At 41.3% G+C, this 25205-nt stretch overlaps 3 protein-coding genes across 10 annotated transcripts in view; 1 reads left to right on the top strand and 2 right to left on the bottom strand.

Moving 5' to 3' along the window:
* LOC118419488 (MFS-type transporter SLC18B1-like) overlaps nt 1-6443 on the bottom strand; it is a 29079-nt gene extending 22636 nt beyond the window's left edge. For 2 of the 4 annotated variants that reach the window (XM_035825889.1, XM_035825886.1), the window contains exons 1-12: nt 5054-6443; nt 4492-4587; nt 4006-4079; nt 3621-3765; nt 3218-3286; nt 2695-2785; nt 2055-2123; nt 1621-1694; nt 1333-1431; nt 1098-1204; nt 685-780; nt 291-365 (exon numbers count right to left, since the gene is read on the bottom strand). In XM_035825889.1, the coding sequence (XP_035681782.1) occupies nt 291-365; nt 685-780; nt 1098-1204; nt 1333-1431; nt 1621-1694; nt 2055-2123; nt 2695-2785; nt 3218-3286; nt 3621-3765; nt 4006-4079; nt 4492-4587; nt 5054-5344 (1286 nt within the window). In that variant the 5' untranslated portion in view covers nt 5345-6443. The remainder of the gene's footprint in view (nt 1-290; nt 366-684; nt 781-1097; nt 1205-1332; nt 1432-1620; nt 1695-2054; nt 2124-2694; nt 2786-3217; nt 3287-3620; nt 3766-4005; nt 4080-4491; nt 4588-5053) is intronic. The other 2 variants (XM_035825887.1, XM_035825885.1) reach the window with 1 other exon arrangement.
* A 472-nt stretch (nt 6444-6915) lies between these two features.
* On the bottom strand, nt 6916-15103 carry LOC118419489 (MFS-type transporter SLC18B1-like). 4 transcript variants are annotated; one of them, XM_035825890.1, is made up of 16 exons: nt 15092-15103; nt 13646-14019; nt 12895-12990; nt 12142-12215; nt 11775-11919; nt 11551-11619; nt 11336-11426; nt 10505-10573; nt 10129-10202; nt 9891-9989; nt 9640-9746; nt 9185-9280; nt 9009-9083; nt 8067-8160; nt 7660-7712; nt 6916-7315 (listed from the first exon to the last, which is right to left on the bottom strand). In XM_035825890.1, the coding sequence occupies exons 2-16, from the start codon at nt 13943-13945 to the stop codon at nt 7264-7266; spliced, it is 1494 nt and encodes a 497-aa protein (XP_035681783.1). In that variant the 5' UTR covers nt 13946-14019; nt 15092-15103; the 3' UTR covers nt 6916-7263. The 4 variants fall into 4 exon arrangements, with proteins under 4 accessions (XP_035681783.1, XP_035681784.1, XP_035681787.1 ...); XM_035825891.1 differs by having other exon boundaries at nt 14987-15101; XM_035825892.1 differs by lacking the exon at nt 6916-7315 and adding an exon at nt 7446-7531.
* Nucleotides 15104-16371: 1268 nt separating this feature from the next.
* Nucleotides 16372-24958, top strand: LOC118418803 (MFS-type transporter SLC18B1-like). 2 transcript variants are annotated; one of them, XM_035824850.1, is made up of 16 exons: nt 16372-16886; nt 17575-17942; nt 18318-18413; nt 18693-18766; nt 18879-19023; nt 19190-19258; nt 19551-19641; nt 20456-20524; nt 20939-21012; nt 21150-21248; nt 21398-21504; nt 21873-21968; nt 22368-22442; nt 22993-23086; nt 23417-23469; nt 23864-24958. In XM_035824850.1, the coding sequence occupies exons 2-16, from the start codon at nt 17649-17651 to the stop codon at nt 23913-23915; spliced, it is 1488 nt and encodes a 495-aa protein (XP_035680743.1). In that variant the 5' UTR covers nt 16372-16886; nt 17575-17648; the 3' UTR covers nt 23916-24958. The 2 variants fall into 2 exon arrangements, with proteins under 2 accessions (XP_035680743.1, XP_035680742.1); XM_035824849.1 differs by having other exon boundaries at nt 16372-16800.
* Nucleotides 24959-25205: the final 247 nt, after the last annotated feature.

Consider the following 25205-nt stretch of genomic DNA (forward strand, 5'->3'; position numbering starts at 1 on the left):
TACAGCAGTACTTTGAGTATGTTGTATTTCTTTACCTTTGGAGATTTAGAAATATGTGTTAAGTGTACAACAGCTTGCCAGGGATTCGACCGAGAACTTTTAGATTATTAATCAATAACCCTAACTACAAGACCACGTTGTGGAACGCCTTGGAACATATCGTAGACGGAATTTAAGGTAATAGCATGGTTTATGAGTACGAAGAACAGTTACAAGTAAAATAGAAATCTGACACAATTTGTAGTCATCATCCCTATATAACCTTCTTGTACTAATGAATAATAACCTACCCCATGGCCATAAATGTACCGAAAGTTCCAGATACTAGTCCGTAAGTAGCAAAGTCGGTCTCCATACCTGCATCGCTTTGAACAAAAGCAGCAGCAACATAAAATTAGCATGATGGCAAAGACTACTGAGAATCTACTCAGAAAATGTCATTTCCATAAGTCATCTAAAATACATTAGAATTGTAAATAGATACAAGACACTATTCAATGTTGTTCAGAAACCACTAGCTATCTTTATGATGTGGTTATAGCTGTTTTGCCTGCAGCGTACTTCTCAATCATGAGGAACTACTGTGTAGCTACGCTATGGATGTTTCGATAGTCTATAACTATGAATAGTCAGACCTATAGTCTTATCTGAATGTAAGTAGAAGACAAAAGCGATCACTGCTACCTGGCCGCCCAAAGCATCACATTGAAGAGATTTGCTAAAACTGAGCCGGTGGACGGTGCAATGACTACAATACCGACGATGTTTATCCATAGTGCTCTGAAAAAGAAAGGAAGCAAGAGATGGCTCTCTATGCCTTACGGTTGACACATTCACATGCCGCTCATATGATTTCTTGCAACAGTAAAATACATGTATTTAACGGTACCCATTATCGTGCGGTGCCCTTTAATTATTGTGTACTTCAGGTTAAGTTCAAATGTCTAGGTGTACATGTATTAATTAAAATGAAATTCAAATTGACCAATACGTGACTTGTACTACAATATATTGCATACCCGCATGACTTCTTTCAAGCAATATTGTATCACTGTAACGCAAAGTATCATATAGCACTAACGCAGCGAGAAGCTTACTTAGGCAGAAGTGTGACGTAGTCCGTCAGGAGGGGTGACGGACCAATGAGGAGCGTCCCAGCTGAGAGCACGAGCAGTCCTAATGTCATCATAATCCTGGCATATTTCTGTAAGAACAACAAGAAACCATTAGATAACACGAAACGATGACAGCTTGAAGTTAGAAGAGTCAACGTCGGTTACTTAGAGTTCTAAATCATCCGAATAAAAAATGGACTCGAGTTATGCAATTCACCTTTTTGTCAGCCAGCCACCCCCATGCCGGCGCGAAAAGGGCGTACACGCAGGCCAGAAGCAGGAATATCAGACCAACTTGCGGAGAAGTAAGATTGAACTGTAACAAACGATGAACAAGAACCATTTGTAAGCCATCGTGCTACATAGATTGATATTCTAATATTTGTGGGGCTCAAAGAAAAACCAAGACAATGGTAGGATGCAAAGGCCAACTTGGAGGCTTTCAGGAAGTGGGGGAACTAGCCATTCTATCGGATAGAGAAAATAACAGAAATGACGACTGTACCTCTTTTGTAGCGTATGGCTGCAACACAGGGTTAAGATACTCAATGGTAGAGAAGAGCACAACGGTTACTCCGCCTACGGAAAGGAAAACTCATACATTAGCACAGGCGCATGGGGAAGCTCTGAAGTCTGAAAACATTATGGCAACAGAAGACACATCAGTATCAAGTCTATTGGTTGCCTATTTTAGTGCATTATCACTTGTCAAGTTATCGTTATTGTCATTGTTATAAATACACGATTTGATTACATTAGAATATTGAAGTGTAATAAAAAATTCAGTCATCTCTTTGTCCGTTATAATATACTCATATACAAACGGTGAATTAAAATGCATTTGCTGCCAATTACATTGCTTCTACTTGCATACATTTTATTGCATTGTTTGCGATATGGAATTTGAAACGAATTATAGATACATTTTCAAATACATACAAGTCATGATGACGGTTGGGATCCTAAGGAAGTACAGCAAAGACACGTCCCTTTTGCCTTCCTGTTTATCTGTGAAAAAACAGCAATAGTGGTTTAGTGAGTGTAGAGATTGAGTTGTATTTGAATACTGCTCACCTGAATGTCATAAACGTAGATAGAATAGTGTACAGTATGTATATACAAAAACACGGTAAGAACACTCAGAGGCAGTTGGCCAAACAGGGTACCACGTCGTAATTATTGTTGTGTTACCCATGGTAAAGAAAGAATCTACTGCAAAATAGGTCAGGACCATCGTCGTTGCACAATAATCAGAGAACAGCAACAGCCTGATCTAAAATGTATGTTGAAAATAAGAAAGTATATTGGGTGTTTGTTTGTGACCTATTACTGTTCATCATCTCATAGTCGTAAAGCCAGGCTGTGTAAACCAATAGAAAAATTTAATTCCTAGTATCTATACAGTTATAACGGCAGTGTCAGTTTAAAGCGGCTTTATGGCAATATCGTTAAATAATGGTATGCCTTTCTGTCAATGTTTGCGGTCACATAACGCCTGGTCAGTTACTTAATAGTATATAGACCCGCCGAATAAACTACTGAATGAGCGAAGCGCGGGTCATTACCGCCTCACACTCACCGACTTGTGGCGGGACCAGGACAGCCAGCACCGCGCAGCAGCAGAACATCAGACCCCCCACCGTGAAGAACGGCAGTTTGAACCCGCCAAGCTACTCACCAGGGCCGTGAACATAACATGACATCAACGTGCATGCCTGAAGTAAGGACCCGATTGTGACTGCACACTGAATTTTTCCATGAAATGTTTCGCGATCGAGTATGTCTACTGTAGAAATATCATTTCGTTTCTATGTATAGTGCCGATGTTCTCAATTTTATGTATCTTTTAACTATTCAGCGTAATTCGGTACTGCAAAATTATGTATCTAACGTTATGTATTGGACTGATTTTAATAAAGATAGACAAATAGATGACACAATACGTCACTTCCTTTGCAGTAAATACTTTCATATACGTACGGTGATTACGGTATGAAACATGGAATGTACAGTTCATGTAGGTCATACGTACTACAACTAACACAACATGTTAGTATGGAAAAGAGTCCAAGCCCATCAATAGAAATTGCCTGATTACTCACGTTGTACAGGACACCCCCGATGGGAGGAGCCGCCATCATGCCGAGTCCTACGAAAATCTCCTGGATCCCCTGTATTGGCGAGTAATACTTTGACAAACGTTTTGGGAAAGTTTAATCTCTGTAAGCAATTAAAAAGCTCAAGCCCCTGTAACACATGCATAGCAGTCCACAACTTAACTCTCGACCACACCCCAACCAAACGGTGCCTGGTTTTTGGTATCCTTTTGATGTCGCTTGCTGTTTGTGAGTGTTAGTGTTCTGTAAACATAACGTTACCCAGCCCGGGCCTCTATTTAACCGTTCCATTGTTTTATACCGAATACACAACCATGACTGTCCACGTCTCTCACATGTGTAAGAGCAAAAGGAAAAATGCAAGAGCGAATGATTTACTAGTACATACCATGACTTTCGCTATGTCGTTGGGAAACTCGTGGGTCAGAATGGTTGTCGCTACAGTCAAGTGCGCGGAGACACCCAGGGCTTCCATAGACCGAATGGCAAAGCAGAAGGCGATGAATGTTGTTCCTTCCGTGTACTCTAGGAGCCTGTAAGTTTGTAGATCCACATACAGCAAGCGGATAAGATTTAGCAGCAAACAATAGTCAAATCGACAAGAAGAACAATAACACATTCATAATCTTAGATATTCTTAAGCTGTTCACGCTTACCAATTTTGTTCTACATCGGAGGGCTTCACTAAGATACCGGGCCGCGGGAAGATGTTAGTCCTGTGCTATAGTACATTTATTTTACTTTATATCCTCGCAGACGACCAACAGTCTTACCCAAACAACAGCGAACAGCTCCCTGCCACAAACACGCCACTGATCAACACGAACCTCGACCCAACAGTTGTGATCTATGGATGAAAGAGGACACCCGTTTGACATGGAAAGATACTGGCAAGTTAAACGTTTATGTTCTTATAAAGAGGAAAGAGAGAGGCATAATCATCAACATCAATAGAGAGAAATGAAACTACGACATCATCATCTAAAGTCCATCCATCAGTAGGTACCCTAGTCACGTGGTGTAGTCATGTGCTTTTGAATTTTCGGTACGACCATTTGCCTATCAGGAGTAGGACAGGTACTCAAAAGTTACCAATGACTGTATAGGACGGGTACTCAAGATTTGTCAATGACCGTACAAGAAGGATACTCAAAATTTACCAATGACTGTATGTATAGGACGGGTACTCAAAATTTGCCAATGACCGTACAGGACGGGTACTCAAAATTTGCCAAAGATCGTGTAGGACGGATACTCACAAATTTGCCGAAGACCAGCCCTCCTAGAAACTGAACTGCACTGAAACATCCGAATACAAATCCTACTGTAGTCTGCGAGGCCCCTCGTCGTAAAGCCTGTGGCAACAATATTTAGACGGTTTGAACAGAGACTACGTCGTAAACATGACATTGCCCTGATTCGGATACATAGATACCCCGACTAGAGTTTGTCCCGTAGGTAATAAAATAGAAAGCTGCTGTCCTGTCAACCGATATTATAATCCTTTATTTGCATGCACATGTCAAAGGCAGCTCAATGCGGGTAAACAGTCTAGGTAAAGAATACATTTACCTTCTTTATGTACTTTGTACGTGGTACTGTTAAAATAAGTCACTAACTTGAGTACAGTCCCACATCTGTCCCAAAGCAAACAAAAAGCGGGTACGCCAAACAGTTACCCCGTTACCAATAAATATGGACAAGTGTTACTAGATTTAGGTTAGACCACGCCAGTATACAATGGCGGCCATGTGATTTGCGTTTTATAATGTTAGCAGGGTCCGTGTGCGAATACAGCACCTGACGTATATAATTACGTACCTCACTCGGAAAGAACGGCGTGATTATAGCGTAGCAGGCCATCCCCGAAAAGTTCAGAAAAGCGACGCAGAAGAAGGACAGGATCTGTCTTTTTGATGCCCTCACACAACTGAAGCCTTCTTTCTTCTCAGTAGTCTCTGTGCCATTGGCGACTACTTTCGTGTTTTCGTCCGTCACACTCCCGTATGTCACAACATCCGGGGTACTATCTGTGTCGAGCTGTACATGCCTTGAGCCGATATGTCCATTAAGCAAGGGTGACGTCTCGCTGTCGCCTTTCTCTTGCTCCATTCCGTTGTGGAAGGCGTCCTGGGGTCTTGTACTTGCACTTTGTGCCTCCCTCGCTGCAGTGAGTACTAGACAAGTAATGATTTGATTCGATGCCAACAACTGTGTATCCTGCGACAAAACTGATTCTTTGATACATTTATTTTGTAGTAAAATTCAGCATCATCACAATATGGTAACGTTACATCAATTGTCAGATAACGGTGGATTGGCTTTCACTTCAGTATGGGGTTTTCTTGAACAAGTAGCATCGTTTTACATCAATCAGATTCACGACATGTTCTTACCTGTCTGTTGTCACTTTATCTTTTGCTGGACATCACATAGCACGGGAATGATCGTGTCAATGTGAGGTACATCCTCTATTATTGGTTTTATATACATACAGCACAACAGCTCACAAAGACCACGAACCCTCCCACCGGCCGCTGTCCTCTCGGTGACCCCAATGGTTTGTACGTCACAGTTGACATTTGACCCACAGACTGCAACCAAAGCAAGGTCGCACGGCTGTGGTCGCACGGTTATGTATCTTCTTCCCGACCACGAGATCTATGTACCACTAAAACAAGTCATAACATGCATATGGTCAAAGCATAACTGTGCAGAACAAGAGACCTGAAGTTCTACTACAGTACAGAGGAAAGCCGCTATGTGGCCTAAGATCTCATAATCCATTCGATAAGACCTAACTGCCTACTGAATTCCATAATAACCTAGTAGCTTCTTTAGTCACGCTTTTCAAATTGAACATGCTGTTCAACGGATTATGAACCTCGAGCTTTCGCTCTACCATATGTTTTTATTCCATATACATGTATCTGTAATTTATATATGTTGATAGGTTAAGCACTACACTGTACCACCATCTAGATAGACATTGTAAACTGAGAATGTTATTGTTATACAACTTCCTTGGTAATACTTTTGCGATGCTGGTATTTTAACAGTCAACCACGTAGCAATTAGCAAGTTACTTAGCGAGATATTTACACCTTCCGATTGATACTGATGTCCCCTGTTGAATTTAAACGGATTTGCCTCCTTTTGAAAAGATCGCGTGCACAAATCACGTTGCTGACATGTCGACATAGTTACTAGTAACTTTGCCACAGATGGGCACTCTCCTACACCTTGGCTACAGTTCGCTACATTTCGCGCGGTGTCACAAAACTAATTCTTACTGTTGGAAGTTTTTTTAAAGGTGGCTACCATATGTAATATGACAAGTGACATAGTAACAGTCAGGTATAGACATCAAGTTTCAAGTCTATCGGTTGCGAGCTTCTGCGTTCAAGCGATGGATGCCAAGCGGTACGTTTTCACATTTTCTTTGTTTTCTGGTATCCACAAATTTCAATCTAAATTTAGAATTGAGAATCTACGAACAAACGAGATTATGAGACTGACACAAGTTGGTTTGGTTCGAAAGTCAAGTACAGTTTTGTCATGGTCGACATATTTGCATTTTCTTCTCATTGAACAAATGCAAGCATTTCCAGTTGTGTGAATGCATCAATACTACGTAAACAGGAACACAGGCAAAATAGAAAATAAGGCACATTCAAAGTTCCAGTTATGCAATGATCTGACATGATTCGATGCCGACAAGAAGGTGTATTCTGCAACACAATCGATTCTTTGATAATAAAATTCAACATCATGAATATATGGTACATTCTCAAATCACACTGGACAAGCTTTCACTTTAGCATGAGATTTTCTTTATACAGGTAGCATCAATATATATCTTATTTTACATCCTGAAATAAGAATGATCCCATTCACGATTTGCACAAACAGACAGTCTTTTAGATATGCTACGCTGGGGACCTTACAAAATCCTTAGGCCCATTAGCCACTGCCAGTGAGAAAACTGTATAACACAAACATGCTTTCCAAAGACCCAGGTACACAGTACGTCATGCTGGGAGCGTCTGGCTCTCTTCATCGGTTGATACCACACGGCGATCACTGTAAAGATATAGAATAAATGAATATCACTATAGAGAATTTGTGATTCACCCAACAACGAAAACTGCAGGTAGACCGACAGAAATAAACGGACACAAAAATTATCTCTTGATCAGGTATCCAGGCAATAAATTTGCGATTTAAAAATATAACGTCTCCTATGTGTATCGTTCTTGCCGGATATGGCGTCTTCATGCTGTCACATTCTACCAGACACTGTAAAGTTATCAAACATATATAAGTGACGGTTAGCTTTGAAATTCGTGCAGTGACATTTATTAGACTTAACAGTGATTTATTCTAACGACATCTATAACATGGCGATTTGAGGACGCCTTACATACCGCGTGGGACTGAGGCAGCCATCATAGATGTAGAAAACCAGTAAGACAACTATCTGCAAATGAACGGGCGGGGTTTAAGTGTTTATTGTACCAACGGAAACAGCCGTAGAAAGGAGCAATAACGACCAGTGTTTAACGATAACCACTGGAATTCCAGCATATTTGAAATATATGTACATTGTGACTGGTAAATCGGTAGGTTTCAATGTTTCGGTCCCTGTTGACTGCATGTACCATACCCTGTCTCAGTGATTTAGCTGTAGGTGCATATTCCTAATGATACATGTAACGTATATAAATGTAAAGATAGCAACATAAGTCACCAGACATCAGTTAACACAAAAAGCCAAGCGTTTGGCCTTTACATCTGTCTATTTGTCGTCGTGCTATGGTATCTAGATACATACATAGAACAGGACCAGGCCTCCAAATGCTGTAGAAGTCCACGGGAAGTCGAACCGTTCCGTCAAAGCACTGCCTACCAACGGGCCTAGCAGATTCCTGTAATACATCAGTCAACTGTGTCAGAGAATAAAGTGTGCAAATCCGATTTCCACTTGAGGCTGCAGTGACCGTTGAGCGATCATTGATTGACAGATCGCTAAACGAACTGTAACGAAAGAAAAACGTTTTCTTCAGGTTTTGTGTTTATCTATTAGTTGTCTTTTGAATCATACTTCTGCGCCGTGCATCATATTCCAATAATAAAATCAAGGATCACAAAATCAATTTTGGTCTATCAGCGATTGTTGTCTATAGATCCAGTGGCGCTACAAGCATATTTCAGACGGACTGGAGTTTCAAAACAATTTGTACGCATGTATAATATACTTAGATCTTCACACGTCCTTCGTTTCTGCCATCTTCAACAATGATTTAACGTCATAATCACATAACAAAATGTTTGTGGAGAAAATTCTCAAAAAGTTTCAATATTAAAAAACGTAAAGTGCTTTTGAAATGAAATTTTTTTTATCACGTAGAGCTTTCTTTCAAGATAAAATCAATTGTCTACTGTGTCCAAATTAGTAACAGATAGTGAAGCCATAGACAGGATGGTACGCAGTTAATTCTAAGTCAAATAACAGGTACTTAATAAGCAACTAGATATGATTTTGGAATCATATCCAGTCGCTTGAGTAATTATTATTTGCAAAGTCATTATCTGGATGACGGATGACCAACCTCATCGACGTAGTTGATTTTAGGTTTACATAGTTGTTTTCAGAAAGATATTTTTCATTTCACTTCATTCACAGAACCATGTTGCCGTAACTGTGAAAGATGTATGTTGAAAGATTGTTCTAGAAATAGGTGAGATTCACAATTATATCAAGGGAATGACATACCCGATGGCGAAGAAGGCGTTCATCACGCCCGATACCAGGCCATATAAGGCAAAGTTGTTCTCCATGCCTGCGTCACTGGTAAGAAAAGAAATCACCATGTTATGCCTTCCATTCATTTGAGGTGTCAGTTTTAACTCTAGAAAGATATGACGCAACCAATAAAAATTAGACCTTACCTGGCCGCCCAAAGCATCATGTTGACGATTGGTGTCATGACCGCTCCACACGATGCCGCGATAACTACCAGGGCAATAATGTTTACCCATAGTTTCCTGAAACAGAAATAGTCAATTTCACCAAAAAGTTCCGCATATTCCACAAGATCACCCCGGGGCCTCCTTATTCCTTCAGCTTTGCCCCCCTCCCCCGACTTCCACTTCGCCCCCGCTGTAAATCAGCTTTGCCCCTCGCCCTTCTGCTTTGCCCCCAATGGATGCCGTCAACCCGGATGGTGGAAAGCAAACCAGTAGGGCGGGGGCAAGCAGAATTACACCGGGGGCAAACAGGAACCACGGGGGCAAAGCTGATTTACAGCGAGGGCGAAGGGAAAGTGTGGGGGCAAAGCTGAAGGAGTTAGGTGGAGGTGGCAAACAAAGAATGAATAAATGTAGTTTCTTGGGTAGAACCCTACCTTGGTAAAATGTGGGCGTAGTCTGTAAGGAGGGGTGATGGTCCAAGCAGGAGAGTTCCGACCATGGTCCCCGCCATTCCTAACGTTACCATAACGGGGACACATTTCTGAAAACAAGAAGAAGAAAATAAATAACGATCTACCTATCCAGGATGAGTATGGAACTTGTATATTCAGATTCAACTCTTACTCATCAAGCTAAAAGGGCAATCATGGGTAACAGATGTACAGTTCTATACACGAGGGTTTACCTTTTTGTCGGCCAGCCAACCACATCCCGGCGCCAGAATTGCGTAGACAGCCGCCCACAGCAGATATATCAGGCCGATATGGACAGGGGACGTTTTGAACTGTAAAAAACATTCAACACACATTGTGCCAAATACCCATTATAGAAAAATTCAACTCCCAATTTGTTTGACTTCAGAATAATCTTGAACACGTGTCTGGCACGCAATGACTATTGATGCAAGTAAACATAGAAGCTACCTCTTTGATCAAGTACGGCTGAAGTACTGGATCCATATAGTCCAGCATACAGGCTACCACAACGGTCAAACCACCTACAGAAACGTGCAAACGTATTTGATATAGATGTGTAAAAGACATAAAGTGGTGTGAAAAAAACCTAAGGCTGAAACAATACATAACACTAAAACTGCCTCTCTCAATTACGTCGTCACATTTTGGTACATGGTGACGGTGAAGTTTTCGATAGAAATTAATGATAAAACAAATGCAGCATTGAATGGGATTATTCTCCACAGTATTACTGTAAATAAAGATACAACTATACTTTATGATTTCCATGGTTATGTACCGCCAATCTATCTGTAAGACAACCAGACCAGGGGATTATACTTACAGGCTACAAGAACAGCTGGAATCTTGAAGAAGAACAGTAATGGCACGTCGGTTTTCCCCTCCTGCTCATCTGTACATGTACAATACAGTAGTACATTAGGTATACACGGGAAGAGGTCGATGCCTCTGCACAAGCTCTTTATGTAAATCGGCGCGCATGAAAAAGCCATGTTTATAACGAATAAGGAAATAAATGTATCTGCAACAGCAAGTACGGACAGATCCGCGTTTTGGCGTAATTTCTGTCGGGGTACATATATAATTGGTGGAAGTGGAGATTACATGCTGTAATTGAGTACTATTTATGCCAAAAAGTTGCGTTTTTTTATATTTTTAATTACTTGCAGTATTGGTGTTAACGTTGAATTGTCAGGGTGACTTTTTTCTAGCGATATGACAGATAGTGCCTTCATTATTTAATAACCCGGTGGTACTGAATTGAATTCAAAGCGTGAGTAGTAATCCATGACGTACGGTACGGCAACCATGGAACTATACACTAGAAACAGGATGACGAACGTTAGTTGTCTGTATTCAAACTTGAAGATGGTGTCGCTAGCTTGCCAAGGGTAACACGTTCAAAACAGGTTTTGCTATCGCGAACATATAATTCCCTATCGTTAACCTGTAACTACTACTTTTCTATTCTTACGATTAAGTTCAGTAAACCACTACTCTCCAAGCGTACGCGTGACCTTTTCAGCCTCCCCACCAACTGATCGAAAAAGACAGCATATAAGGAAAAGGTCACGATTTTCCCCACCAACCTCTGCTTGAAGACCATGGCATATTCGGTGTTTATGTTTTCTAGACTTCCCAGTATGTTAATTACCTGGCTGAGGTGGGATCAGGACAGTTACAAACACACAGCAACACAGCAGTAGGAGCCCCATTGTTATAAACGGGGTCTTGAAGCCCCCAAGCTGTAGACAAACAAGCAACAGGTACACAACTTTTATAAGTCCGATTACACTCAAATAAAGTCAAGTTCAGTCAAGCATTCTACTCACTTAACCCATAAATTGATGATCGTTCCTGAGTACTTACATCGTACAACACACCACCAATGGGCGGACCGGTCATCAGTCCAAGGCCTGAGAAAATCTCGAGGCTTCCCTGTTAGAAAGAAAATAGATAGTTTTCTGAACAAATTGGTAAATATGTGTTGGATATGAATTCAGTATTTTTCAGGCATAACATCGAGGTCTACACAATTTTTTCAGAGATCACCGTCCAGTGGACAAGGGGTTAAGAAGGGAAGAACTGCCTACCATGACTGTTCCCACTTTGTTTGGGAAGGCATGGGTGAGAATGGCCGTACCAGCGGTTTGGAAGCCAGCTACACCGAGGGCCTCTATAGACCGGATCGTGAAGCAAAACACCATAAATGTCGTCCCTTCCGTGTACTCCAAAAGGCTGGAAACGGAAAAGGACAGTTGCTATAAGGCAGACATGCAATCTGGCACACCAAAGTAACTTTTGATTCAGCTTGACATCGTAAGAAATGAATTCCCGAGTGCCTATTACTCCAAGCCAAGGTTGTCGGACCCGAAGTTAGCGGCCAAGGAACCCTCCTAAAGACCTGGCGCGGTTGTCAAATAAAACAAAATTGGTAAATCGGTATTTTCTCAGACTTACCCAAACAACACAGAACAACTCCCCGACACAAACACACCACTGGTCAGCAGGAACCTGGACCCGATGGACGTGATCTGGTCGGTCAAAAGTTTAGAAAATTAAAGAAATAAAATGTAAGAAACAGATACTTAACGACATTTATTGGAATGTAAGAGACAAAGAATTATCCGTTCTGTCGAATCTTATCCTCCCTTTAGGCAAAATATTTGTTTTCAAAAATCGTAAGCATTCCATGAATTTGTCTGCTTTCATATCCTATGTTTCATACTTTTATAAATTAGAAAAAAAACATAGCAATCCGGCAAGGCAAACTGCATAAACGCAGGGGGAAGTGGGGAAACTTAAATAAATTATTTTCTGTTAGCACCATATCTTAAATAAATGTATAGTAATATTGTTGAATGAATATGGGCAAAGGGGTTTAGGACTAACGTTAACTGTTGTTACTGGTTTTTGATTTTATTTCGTGGTTTTTACATGTGCTTTGTTAACGTATTTGTAGCTGCCATGCTTTCTTTTTGTTGTTTGTTTTGCAAAAAGTAATAAAGAATGATTGAAAAAAAATAATTATCCGTATGATATTTGGTGCTTCAACAGCCGATCACGATATACATAAGTTAATCTACTAAAATGTATTTTATCGAAAATACAATTAGAAACCAAATATTTAGTTGTTCATTATATATACTAGCCATGTCACTATCCTAAGGGTGAGATGTCCAATGTATATTCATAAGTATGGCCAATACTCACGTATTTTCCGAATACTAGATTCCCAAAGAAGTTGACAACAGCAAAACATCCGAATATGAGTCCCACCACAATCTGCGGTACCCCTCTTTTTAGAGCCTGCGAAGACATGAAAGATGCCAAAACTTATATTAACTTGAAAGTTCATCTGTGTTGGTAGAAGTCATTCTTGAAATAGAGCTTTACAACCATCCCTGAATAGAGACGGTGGGCACCGTAGACTTCCCGCAACCTATATTCCACTGCTCACTGAGTCACGTGTTCTATCTGTATAACGTGACGTCACGACAGCAGTGGATTGTTCATTCCTTGACAAAGACTTATGCTGTGTAGTCGAAAATTTGGGTGAGCCCAATTTTTGTGTTGGAAATTACAGTTAAACTATTTCAACAAAACTTATATTATTGAATTGTTCACAAGGGGGTATTTGTGTAGTTGTGTCTGTATACTCTAAACCTATATACCTAACGTTACTTAACTCCCATACAGCAAGCACTGCATAGAGAATGTCACTGCGAACCAAGGACTTTCTAGATACCTCATTGCCATTTGGGTGAATTGATTTTGCTGACAGTATTTGTTTTTTTTACTCGTTCAATATTTGCAAAGATTTTCCTTGTACAAACTCAGTTAAAAAGATGAAAACATAAAGTACAATGTCCTGCTTATTAGAATTTGATATAACGTTATGTTTATGTAGTGCTAGTTCGTGATGGTGGGAACATGCAGAATTAGCAGTAACTAGGTTACTTACCTCGTTCGGAAAGAACGGAGCTATAACAGAATAGTAACAGGCTCCACAAAAGTTCAGTAAGGCGATGCTGATGAAGGATAAAATCTGTCTTTTTGATGCTCTCCTTAAACTGAAGCCCTCCTCCTCTGTAGAAGTCTCTGTGTTATTAGCGACTTCTTCCGTGTGTTCGTCCGTCACACTGCCATACGTCACAACATCCGGGACACTGTCTGTCTCGAGCTGTACATGTCTTGAGGCGTTTTGTGCCGCATGATCAAGCAAGCGCGAGGTCTCGCTGTCGTCTTTCTCGGCTTTCTTCATTTCTGTAATCTTCTTGTGGGTGAATATAACTAATGTTGGCCCGTGTGTACTTTATGACGTCACAACTCACAAGCCTGTAAGTGTAAGAGTAACAGGTGTTATAACGTTAGGGTTAAGAAGTTCTGCACAACTGCACAGCTACAGGTGTCTGTATTCAACGGACTTACGATTTATAGCACCATTTATTGTATGGTAACAACAAACACTGTTGGCTTACGACAACATAGTGGGCCTGCAAGTTTTTTTTCTCTCTGCTGAATTCTTCAACGTTAACGTTGCCGGTAAGTTTAACTGGCCGCTTCACCTCCACGTGACCTACGTTTTAACGTTAAAACATATTTGGTATTACTGATACTATCAGGCCTGATTTCATGCAAGCGTTGTTGACACATTATTCCTAATCGTTTGTAGTACATGCCGGTACACGCGGGGACATCATATCCACTTGTTTATGTGACATTAAAGTTCTGTATCTGTATCTATCTGTATCTGTATCTAAATTTTATATAGCCGGTATAACCGCCGTTCGGCGTAACAGTACTAACACACCAGATTCGCAGGCATGCGGCGGCAGCAGCTGGTTATATTACACCGAACGACTCATTACACCTAACTTTTGCACATCTATCTGCAAGCGTTCTTTAAAACCACCCAGAGAAGCGAAGATGCCCCTACTGTACTTGGTGATAACAAATTCCACTCTAGTTCTGGGAAAGTACGAATTTTTGAACACATCAATCCTAGGTTGGTAACTCTGGTATTTGAAGGCATGACTGTTTCTTGTTCTTTTTTGAGCTGGTATTAGATACTTATCAGTTGGTACGTCCACCAGATTGTACATCTAATTACCTCCTTGCTGCTTAGAAGTCGAATGTAACGCCAGATTGTCCAAATGTCACAGTGTAACACCCACGATCGCAAGCATCGTCACTCGTAGTCGTAACTTCACAAGATCGTACGCGACAACCACCTTCAGCATAGCTTGCGATCACCACAAAACTACCACATGTTCAAGTACTTATCAGTGGCCTGAACTCTGACCTGACCCAACAGTGTGACAGATTCCAGTCGACTCGTTGATGTTGGTCACCTGGTCGGGTCACCTACCCCGAAGAAGAAGGAGACAAATCCACGACATGTTCTTACCTGTCTGCCGCGCTGCACAGCACATAGGACGGGAATGATCGTGTCATTATGAGGTACATCCTCTATGACGAGCGAGGCTATTGACACACCCAGTGTGTCAATAGCCTAAACAGGCTATTGACACACTCAGTGTGTCAATAGCCTAAACAGGCTATTGGCACACTCAGTGTGCCAATAGCCTGTCAGGCTATTGACACACTCAGTGCACAATTTTTTTTAAATTTTGACACTAGAAACCACGAAAATGAGAAAATCTTACGATTATATTTGACAGTCAACACTCTGAAAATACAAATGGCATTCTGTGCCCATCATCAACCCAAAATACGATCTTTTTCACGTGTTTACGGTATAGGCCGCATGTAGCCAGTCACAAGTATGCAAATGAGCTAACTATATTTAGTACCATGCAAACACCGCATGTGACCATGTTGGAACACGTTTTCAGCTGTGTTTGCCGACGAATTCATGCCGTTAGGGAGAATTTGCGGCCTCAAAACTGATATCACAAGTGAAGCGAAGTTATAGTTGTTGTTTTACTTTCATTATTTTTTAAGTGAAAGAACTTTGTAGCGTCATATCGAGATCAACCGATATGTTTGGATGACATAGCGGCGGGGAAGTCCGCGCCGCTTCGACGGCGTGAATTTTGAGCAAAAATACCGCAGAATTATGGTTAGAAAAACCCACATTTTATTATTTCAGGGTTCTCTGGTCTAAGTGTACCGTCCAAAATAAGAACGTAGCGGGTGGATTCTGCGGCTGAAAATAAAAATAAACGTTAACTGTTAACTAAACATGCACTCTTGAAAATGCAGACCAAAAAGTCCCAAAGGTGGGTTTTCATGGTTCTGGTCGCATGACGAAAATATTCTTATATCAAATGGATGTTATAAAAAGGTAAAAGGACAATTGAAAAAAAAAAACTTTCACACGGTGGATTCGAACCGAGGTCGGCAGTTTCGCGATTCAACGCGCTAACCACTATGCCATGCTAACATTCACAATACAGACATTTATTAACAGGTATTCAAATGTAGGGCATAACTTGAATACGTCCGTTAATATTCCAAGATTCAAAGATTCTAATGTCTAATCCTCCGAAAAATGTCTAATCAACTGTTAATTATGTGAAAAGTTTGTAATGAGACGAGAGCCTGGCAAAATAATGTCGGGAAAGGCATGTTACAAGCTCTGATTGGCTGGCTGGAATCTCGGTGTGTCAATAGCCTGTTTAGGCTATGGACACACTCAGTGTGTCAATAGCCACAGCGCTCTATTAATGCTTTTATATATACATACATCGGCATTGTATTGCACAACAGCTCGCAACCCTCCCACCGACCGCTGTCTTCGACTAATCGTGGTGACCTCAATGGTAAATGGTACGTCAGTTGACCTTTGACTTACATACGGCAACCGAAGCAAGGTAGCACGACTGTGGTCGCACGCCATTGACTGTGGTACCACAGCCGCGCAACCTTGCGCTGATGCCGTCTGTAGGTCAAAGGTCAAATGTGACGTCAAACCCTTGAGGTCACCGTGAGGACAGCAGTCGGTGTGGTGGGAGGGTTGCGAGCTGTTGTGCAATACGAATGCCGACGTATATATATAAAACCAATAATAGAGACTATACCTCAATATGTATGAGACGATCCGTTTCCTTTCCGTCATATGCACTGTGCAGCAGAAGATAACACAGCAGACAGGTAAGGAACATGCCGTGGATTTGTCGTGCGATCTGAAGTTTAATGAGTGACGATGCGTGTCTAGGATGTGTGTGGCGATATCGTGGGTACGGCAGACAGACAGCACGTTTATACTTACAGGTCAATGACCTCAGGTGTCCTGAATAGCCCATCCCTCATGACATCATCACGTTTCATTTCAAAGCAGATGTTTGGCTTCATAGATCATGTTTTTACGTCGTTTATTGATTATTGTACTGAACGTGTGGTGAAGTCTGTATTGGGCTGGATGGGAGTGAGCGCTTCTAGTAACTTAGAAGGACGGCGAATTGATAGACAGTTGTCCTATACGCCCTGCACTTGATACATGTATCAGTATCTTGATTGATAAAACTAGTTTGTGAACAGCGACACATCCGGGCGTTACACTGTGACATTTGGGCAACCTGGCCTTACGTTCGACTGACGAAATACGAAGAGTTTGTCAATCGTTAACGCTTACCGATGAAATCAGACCTGATAGTGATATCAAATAATGTTTTAACGTTAAAACGTGCTATGTAGAGTTGAACTTGAAGCGAATAAGTAAACGACAACGATTAGCTTAACGTTGAATGATTCAGCGGACAAAACAAACAAACATGTAGACCTACTATGTTGTCGTAAATCAACAGTGTTCGTTGTTACAATACAATAAAGGGTGTTATAAATTGTAAGTCCATTGACTACAGACATGTAGCTGTGTAGTTCTACAGAACGTTGACCCTAACGTTGTAACACCTGTTACTCTTACAGGCGTGAGAGTTGTGACGTCATAAAGTACACACAGACCAACATTAGTTATATTCACCCACAAGAAGATTACAGAAATGAAGAAAGCCGAGAACGACGACAGCGAGACGTCGCGCTTGCTTGATGCACAAAACGGCTCAAGACATGTTCAGCTCGAGACAGACAGTGTCCCGGATGTTGTGACGTATGGAAGTGTGACGGACGAACACACGGAAGAAGTCGCTAATAACACAGAGACTTCTACAGAGGAGGAGGGCTTCAGTCTAAGGAGAGCATCGAAAAGACAGATTTTATCCTTCGTCTCCATCGCCTTACTGAACTTTTCAGGATTCTGTTACTATTCTGTAATAGCTCCGTTCTTTCCGAACGAGGTAAGTGTCGTAGTTGTTGCTAATTGTACATGTTCCTACCACCACGAATAACTAGTACTATACAACCATAACGTTATATCATATTCAAAGCAGGACATTATACATTATGTTTTACTGAGTGTGAACAGTAAAAATGTTTGAAAATCTTGAACGAGTAAAAAACAAATACTGTCAGCAAAATTAGTTCACCCAAATGGCAATCAGGTATCTAGAAAGTCACCGTGTTGTTCGCCGTGATATTCTCTTTGCAGTGCTTGCTGTATGGGAGTTAAGTAACGTTAGGTATAGGTTTAGAGTTTACAGCCACAACAGCACAGTATACCCCTTTGTGAACAATTCAATAATATATGTTCGTTATCTTTCATGTCTTTACAGGCTATAAAACGAGGGGTATCGCAGACCGTGGTGGGATTCATATTCGGATGTTTTGCTGTTGTCAACTTCTTTGCGAATCTAGTATTCGGAAAATACGTGAGTATTGACAATACTCCTGACAGACAAATCACCCTTAGGATAGTGCCATGGCCACTATATAAGCTTCTATTTGAATTTTGGATAAAAACGTGGCCCATTTTTAAATGACATAGTCATTTATATCGCGATCGGCTGTGGAAGCAACAAATATACAAATAATTCTTTGTTGTTTACATTCCAAAAAAATGTCAATTTAGCCAACCGTAAAATCTTAAGTGTCATTTTCTGACATTTTATTGTCAATTTCTTTAATTTTTCCAATTTTTCACTGACCAGATCACGGCCATCGGGTCCAGGTTCCTGCTGACCAGTGGTGTGTTTGTGGCGGGGAGTTGTTCTGTGTTGTTTGGGTAAGTCTGAAAAAATAGGCACTCGGGAGTTCATTTCAAGCTGAATCAAATATTACCTTGGTGTGCCAGATTGCATGTCTGCCTTGTAACAACTGTCGCCTTTCGTTTCCAGGCTTTTGGAGTACACGGAAGGGACGACATTTATGGTGTTTTGCTTCACGATCCGGTCTATAGAGGCCCTCGGTGTAGCTGGCTTCCAAACCGCTGGTACGGCCATTCTCACCCATGCCTTCCCAAACAAGGTGGCAACAGTCATGGTAGGCAGTAACGTTCTTCCCTTTTTAACCCCTTGTCCTCTGGACGGCAGTCTCTGAAAGAAAATGTGTAGACCTCGAGCTCGATTTCATAACTGGAAGGCATTGAATTCATTTCCAAGACATATTTACCCATTTGTTCAGAAAACTATGATCTGTTTTCTTTCAGGGAAGCCTCGAGATTTTCACAGGCCTTGGACTGATGGCCGGTCCGCCCATTGGTGGTGTGTTGTACGATGTAAGTACTCAGGAACGATCATCAATTTTTGGGTTAAGCAAGAAGAATGCTTGAAAGTAAAAACCTCCCTTTTCTAAGTGTATTCTCTGTGTTGTTTATAGAATTCAGTTCATTAACAGTTCATATGAAAGAAAACGCCCAACAGTTTTAATTGCATTACCTGTAATCCTATCAAAGCAGCAACATCAGGAAATAGTTTTACATCAGCATTTGACTTGACTGAACTTGACTTTATTTGAGTGTAATCGGACTTATAAAAGTTGTGTACCTGTTGCTTGTTATTTGTCTACAGCTTGGGGGCTTCAAGACCCCGTTTATAACAATGGGGCTCCTACTGCTGTGTTGCTGTGTGTTTGTAACTGTCCTGATCCCACCTCAGCCAGGTAATTAACATACTGGGAAGTCTAGAAAACAAAAACCAAGTATGCCATGGTGCACTACTCTCCGAGCAGAGGTTGGTGGGGAAAATGGTGACCTTTTCCTTATATGCCGTCTTTTTTTATCAGTTTGTGTGGAGTCTGATTGACAAAGACGGCATATAAGGAAAAGGTCACGATTTTCCTCACCAACCTCTGCGAGCAACGGTTTACTGAACTTAATCGTGAGAATGAAAAATGTCATTGTTAAAGGTTAACGATAGGGAATTACAAGTTCGCGATAGCAAAACCTGTTTTGAACTTGTGACCATTCAATGGCGGGCGTCACCATCTTCAAGTTTGAATACAGACAACTAACGTTCGTCATCCTGTTTCAAGTGTATAGTTCCATGGTTGCCGTACCGTACGTCATGGATTACTACTCAACGCTTAGAATTCAATTCAGTACCACCGGGTTACTGAATGATGAAGGCTCTATCAGTCAGATCGCTACGAAAAAGTCACCCTGACAATTCAACTTCAACACCAAGACTGCAAATGATTGAAAGATATAAGAACACAACTTTTTTTTACATAAATAATACTCAATTACAGCATGTAATCTTCCATACCACCAATTATGTCACCTGATGACAAATTTCCCCCGACAAAATTAAACCAAAACGCGAGTCTGTCCTTATTTGTTGTTGCAGATATTTATTTCTAGTTACATTTCCTTATTCGTTATAAACATAGCTCTTTCCGCATGCGCTCAGAATTATACAAAGAGCTCGTGCAGAGGCATTGACCTATTCCCGTGTATATCCCGTGTATTATACAGATGAACAGGAGGGAAAAACCGACATGCCATTGCTGGTCTTCTTCAAGCTTCCAGGTTTCCTTATAGCCTGTAAGTATGCGCCCCTGGCCTGATTGTCTGACAGATAGATTGTTGATAACCATGGAAATCATGCATGTAGTTGTATGTTTATATACATCAACATTGTAGAGAAATGTATGGTCAAATGAATTAATGAATTTCTGTCAAAAACTTCACCGTCACCAAGATGTAATAATCTGCATATGTACTAAGTTTGATACTTGTTTTAGTAATAAGGATGATAAGTTTGTTTATTCTTTTTTTTGCCATACATTGTACCGTGTACGATCGTTGCGCAATAAAGTTCTTCTTCTGTAATGACTTTATTGACGGCAGTTTTATATAGTCCCTATTGTGATGTGTTGCTTCAACATACTATTAGGCTTTCTTGCACCACTTTGTGCCTTTCACGCATCTAATAATTATGTCTGCACGTTTCTGTAGGTGGTTTGGCCGTTGTGGTAGCCTGTATGCTGGACTATATGGATCCAGTACTTCAGCCGTACTTGATCAAAGAGGTATAGATCCTATTTTTACTTGCTTCAATAGTCATTGCCAAATACGTATTCAATATTATTGAGTATAAGATCACATTGGGAGCCGGATTTTACTGTAATCGTTATTAGGCTATATGTGTGCTGAATGGTTTTTACAGTTCAACACGTCCCCTGTCCACATCGGCCTGCTGTTTCTGCTGTGGGCGGCTGTCTACGCAGTTCTAGCGCCGGGATGGGGGTGGCTGGCCGACAAAAAGGTAAACACTCGAGCTCGTCAATAGAACGTTTCAATGTTACTCATGGTTTCCTGCCTTTTTTTGAACTTGATGGGTAAGAGTTGAACATGAAAATACAAGTTCTATACTCATGCTAGACAGGTTATTCATTTTCTTCATGTTGTTTCCAGAAATGTGTCCCCGTTATGGTAACGTTAGGAATGCTGGTGGCGGCGGTCGGAACTCTCCTGCTTGGACCATCACCCCTCCTGACAGACTACCTCCACATTTTACCAAGGTAGCGCTCTACCCAAGAAGCTACACTTATTCATTCTTTGTTTACCATCTCCACCTGACTCATTCAGCTTTGTCCCTACTCCTTTAGCTTTACCCCCGCACTTCCCCTTCGCCCCTCTTTGCCCTCGGTGTAATTCTGCTTGCCTTCGCCCCCGCTGTAAATCAGCTTGCCCCTCGCCCTTCTGCTTTGCCGCCAATGGCCGCTGTCAACCCGAATGGTGGAAAGCCAACCAGTAGGGCTGGGGCAAGCGGAATTACATCGGGGGCAAAGAGGAACCACGGGGAGCAAAGCTGAAGAATCATTTTCTTTAATGTGGATCTAGTGGAATACGCGGAACTTTTTGGTGAAATGGACAATTCCTTTTTCAGGAAACTATGGGTAAACATTATTGCCCTGGTAGTGATCGCGGCATCGTGTGGGGCGCTCATTACACCCATCGTCAACATGATGCTTTGGGCGGCCAGGTATGGTGTCATTTTTATTGGTTGTTACCTCCATAAAATGTCATGGAATGGAGGTTATATTTTCTGTTATGTGTCTCTGTCTGTGTAGATGATTACTCAAGAACGGCTGGATGGATTGGTTTCATACTTGTTGTGTTGGTGGGGTGTGATGTTAAAGCTCGAATCGATGAGATCTTGGGAGCTGTATCTGGCCAAATAGGGGCAAATAAGTTACCATTGGATTTCATCAGTCTGTCTTTTTTAGCTTATCCAGCTATCACGGTCAGTTCACTCCTAGGCCAATTAACTCCTACTAGACTTTTATTCGTAACTTGGCCAAAGTCCCTTAATTGTTACTATTCTGCCAGGCCGGAGTCTGGTAGAGACTAGGCATAACATGGTAATTTCTTTTCTTACCAGTGACGCAGGCATGGAGAACAACTTTGCCTTGTATGGCGTGGTATCGGGCGTGATGAACGCCTTCTTTTCCATTGGGTAAGTGATTTTCTTCGTCGTTTGGTGAATCCAAAACTCACGTATTTCCAGAATGATTATTTAGTATGGTTCTGTCAAGCCAGACAAACATCTATGTAAACGCAAAATCTACTACGATAAGCCAAATAATAGTTGCTAGAGCAACTATGAATCCAAAATAATATCCAATTGATTGAGTAACCATAATTTTGCTTAAAGTTAATTGTCTACCGTGTACTCTTTGGTGAGACCAACAGGCAACAGGTCATGACATCATTTATATGACGTCACGACGTGTTACGGTGATCGACCAAAATTGACATTGTGTGACCCTTGCTTTTACAATTCTAAATGGGAATATGGTGCACGACGATATACAACATGTAAAAGAATGATTTAAAAGACGACTAAACATGCATAACGTGAAAAAAAGCTTTCTTTCGTTGAAGTTCGTTGAGCGAACTGTCATATGATTGGTCACTCGGTAATCACAGACTCTAGTGGAAATGAGGTATGGTGTCATTCAATGTCAACTTCTCATTCTCTAACACAGTTGACTGATGCATTACAGGGATCTGCTAGGCCCACTGGCAAGCAGTGCTTTGGCGGATCGGTTTGGCTTCCCGTGGAGTTCCACAGCATTTGGAGGCCTGGTCCTGTTCTATGTATGTATCTAGATATTTGGACAAACAGACAAATATAAAGGCCAAACGCTTGACGTTTTACGTTAATCAATAGTTTGGTGACTTTATGTACGTTACATGTATCATTAGAAACATGCGCCTTCAACGATATCACAGAGACATGGTATGGTACATTTAATCAATAAGGACCGAAACATTGAAACCTACCAATTATTGACAAGTTACCATGTACCTATGTCAAATGTGCTGGATTTTCAGTGGTTATCGTTAACCACTGGTCGTTATTGTTCCTTTCTACTTTTGTTTCCGTGAGTAAAACAAACACTTTAAACCCCGCTCATTCCCTTGCAGATGCTTATAACAATGGCTTTTTACATCTACGATGGCTGCCTCACTCCTACACGGTAGGGCGCCTTCAAATTAACGTGTTATTAATGTGGATTGAATACGTCACTCTTAAGTCTAATAGATATGTAGCTACGTCTCTGTATGGACTTCAATGTGCAGTTATCTACGCCCGGTTAGGTTTAACCGTGTCTGGTAGAATGTGACATCATAAAGACGTCATATCTCAAGAGCAATACACATACATAGGGAACTTTATAATTGGATCGCAAATGCTTCACCTCTACATGATTAGTGGATACCTGATGATCAGATTGTAGAGATAATTTCTATATATGTCCATTCATTTCTGTCGGTCCTCCTGTAGATTTCGGTGTCGGGTGATTCACAAATTCTGTGGTGAAGCAGGCATGAGTTCGACTTTAACCGTCCATTTATTCTATATATTTACAGTGATCGCCGTGTGGTATCAACCGATGGAGAGAGACAGACGCTACTAGCATGAAGTACCAGTACTGTGTACTTGGACAGCGTGCATATGTTCTGTGTTATACAGCCTCTCACTGCCAGGGGCCCAAGGACTCTATAAGGTCCACAAACGTAACCCATCCAAAAGACTCGGTTTTATGTACATCCAAATATGAACGGAATGATTCTTAATTCAGGCAGTAAAATAACTATTGATGGCAGAGTAAACACAAAAGGCCGGCTACAAGCTCTAGCAGCGAAATCTCAAATGGCAGCTAATCAGACAAAATGACTGAAGCAGGTCGGTGCCTAAGCACACTGGGCCGGGTAAAGCACCCCAAAGCCGACCAGCAGATAATGGTGACCAGGCTAGACTATTGTTTGCTGCTAAATTTTACCCCACTCATCCCCTTGCTGTATGTGGACCTACATACTTACAGGTTATTACAGTACATGGAAGGGTTATTATGGAATTCAGCAGGCAGTTAGGTCTTATCTTAGGCCCCCTAGCGGCTTTCCTCTGTACTGTAGCAGAACTTCAGAACTTTCCTATCTCTTGTTCTGGACCGTGATGCTTTGACCATATGCATGTTATGACTTGTTATAGACATTATTTTTAGTGGTACATAGATCTCGTGGTCAGGAAGAAGTGACATTTGATACCTAAGATCAGCCGCTTGGTGTTTCAATCCTGCATTGGGAAAGCTTCACCACTAAAAAACATAACTTTATGCATACTGTACACTGTACATACTAACGCTACCAAAAACATAACTGTATGATTGGTTTATTGAGTGAACTTAACCTTCTAAACCTTCTTGGCGAAGGCAATAAGTAGGTCATTTAAAATAAGCCCATGCAGTTCCTTACGAAATCGCTAGATCAAAGCCTCAGTCTGTACCCGAAAGAGACCGTTAGGGGTCACCAGATGTATTTGACACGCGAGCCGTCGCACAACAGCATTGTACTGTTAGCTAACGAAGAACGCACTGTGCTTCGCCTCATTACAGGACAGTCTGCTTTGTCTTGATCCCTTTTATGTGCCATGTGGTCTTATAAATGATCAGTGTTCAAGCCACACCCTTTGTCTATTTCAATAGTTTGATTGCGATCACTCGTATTGTGGGGAAATATTTGTGAGCACTTGGGCTGGGTACATACACTAGGCAGGTGGGTATGTATGTACAGAGGCATACTCACATACTAACCCGTTACGCCCACAAAATCGATGTTTAAGGTGTGAAAACAATATAGTTACAAACAATGCTAAACACTAAGGTGTTCGAAGGTGTTCATGGATAAGATTTTCGCCTTCTTCAAGATGAAT

Source organism: Branchiostoma floridae, chromosome 7 (assembly GCF_000003815.2).
Source record: "Branchiostoma floridae strain S238N-H82 chromosome 7, Bfl_VNyyK, whole genome shotgun sequence".
Lineage (NCBI taxonomy): Eukaryota > Metazoa > Chordata > Leptocardii > Amphioxiformes > Branchiostomatidae > Branchiostoma > Branchiostoma floridae.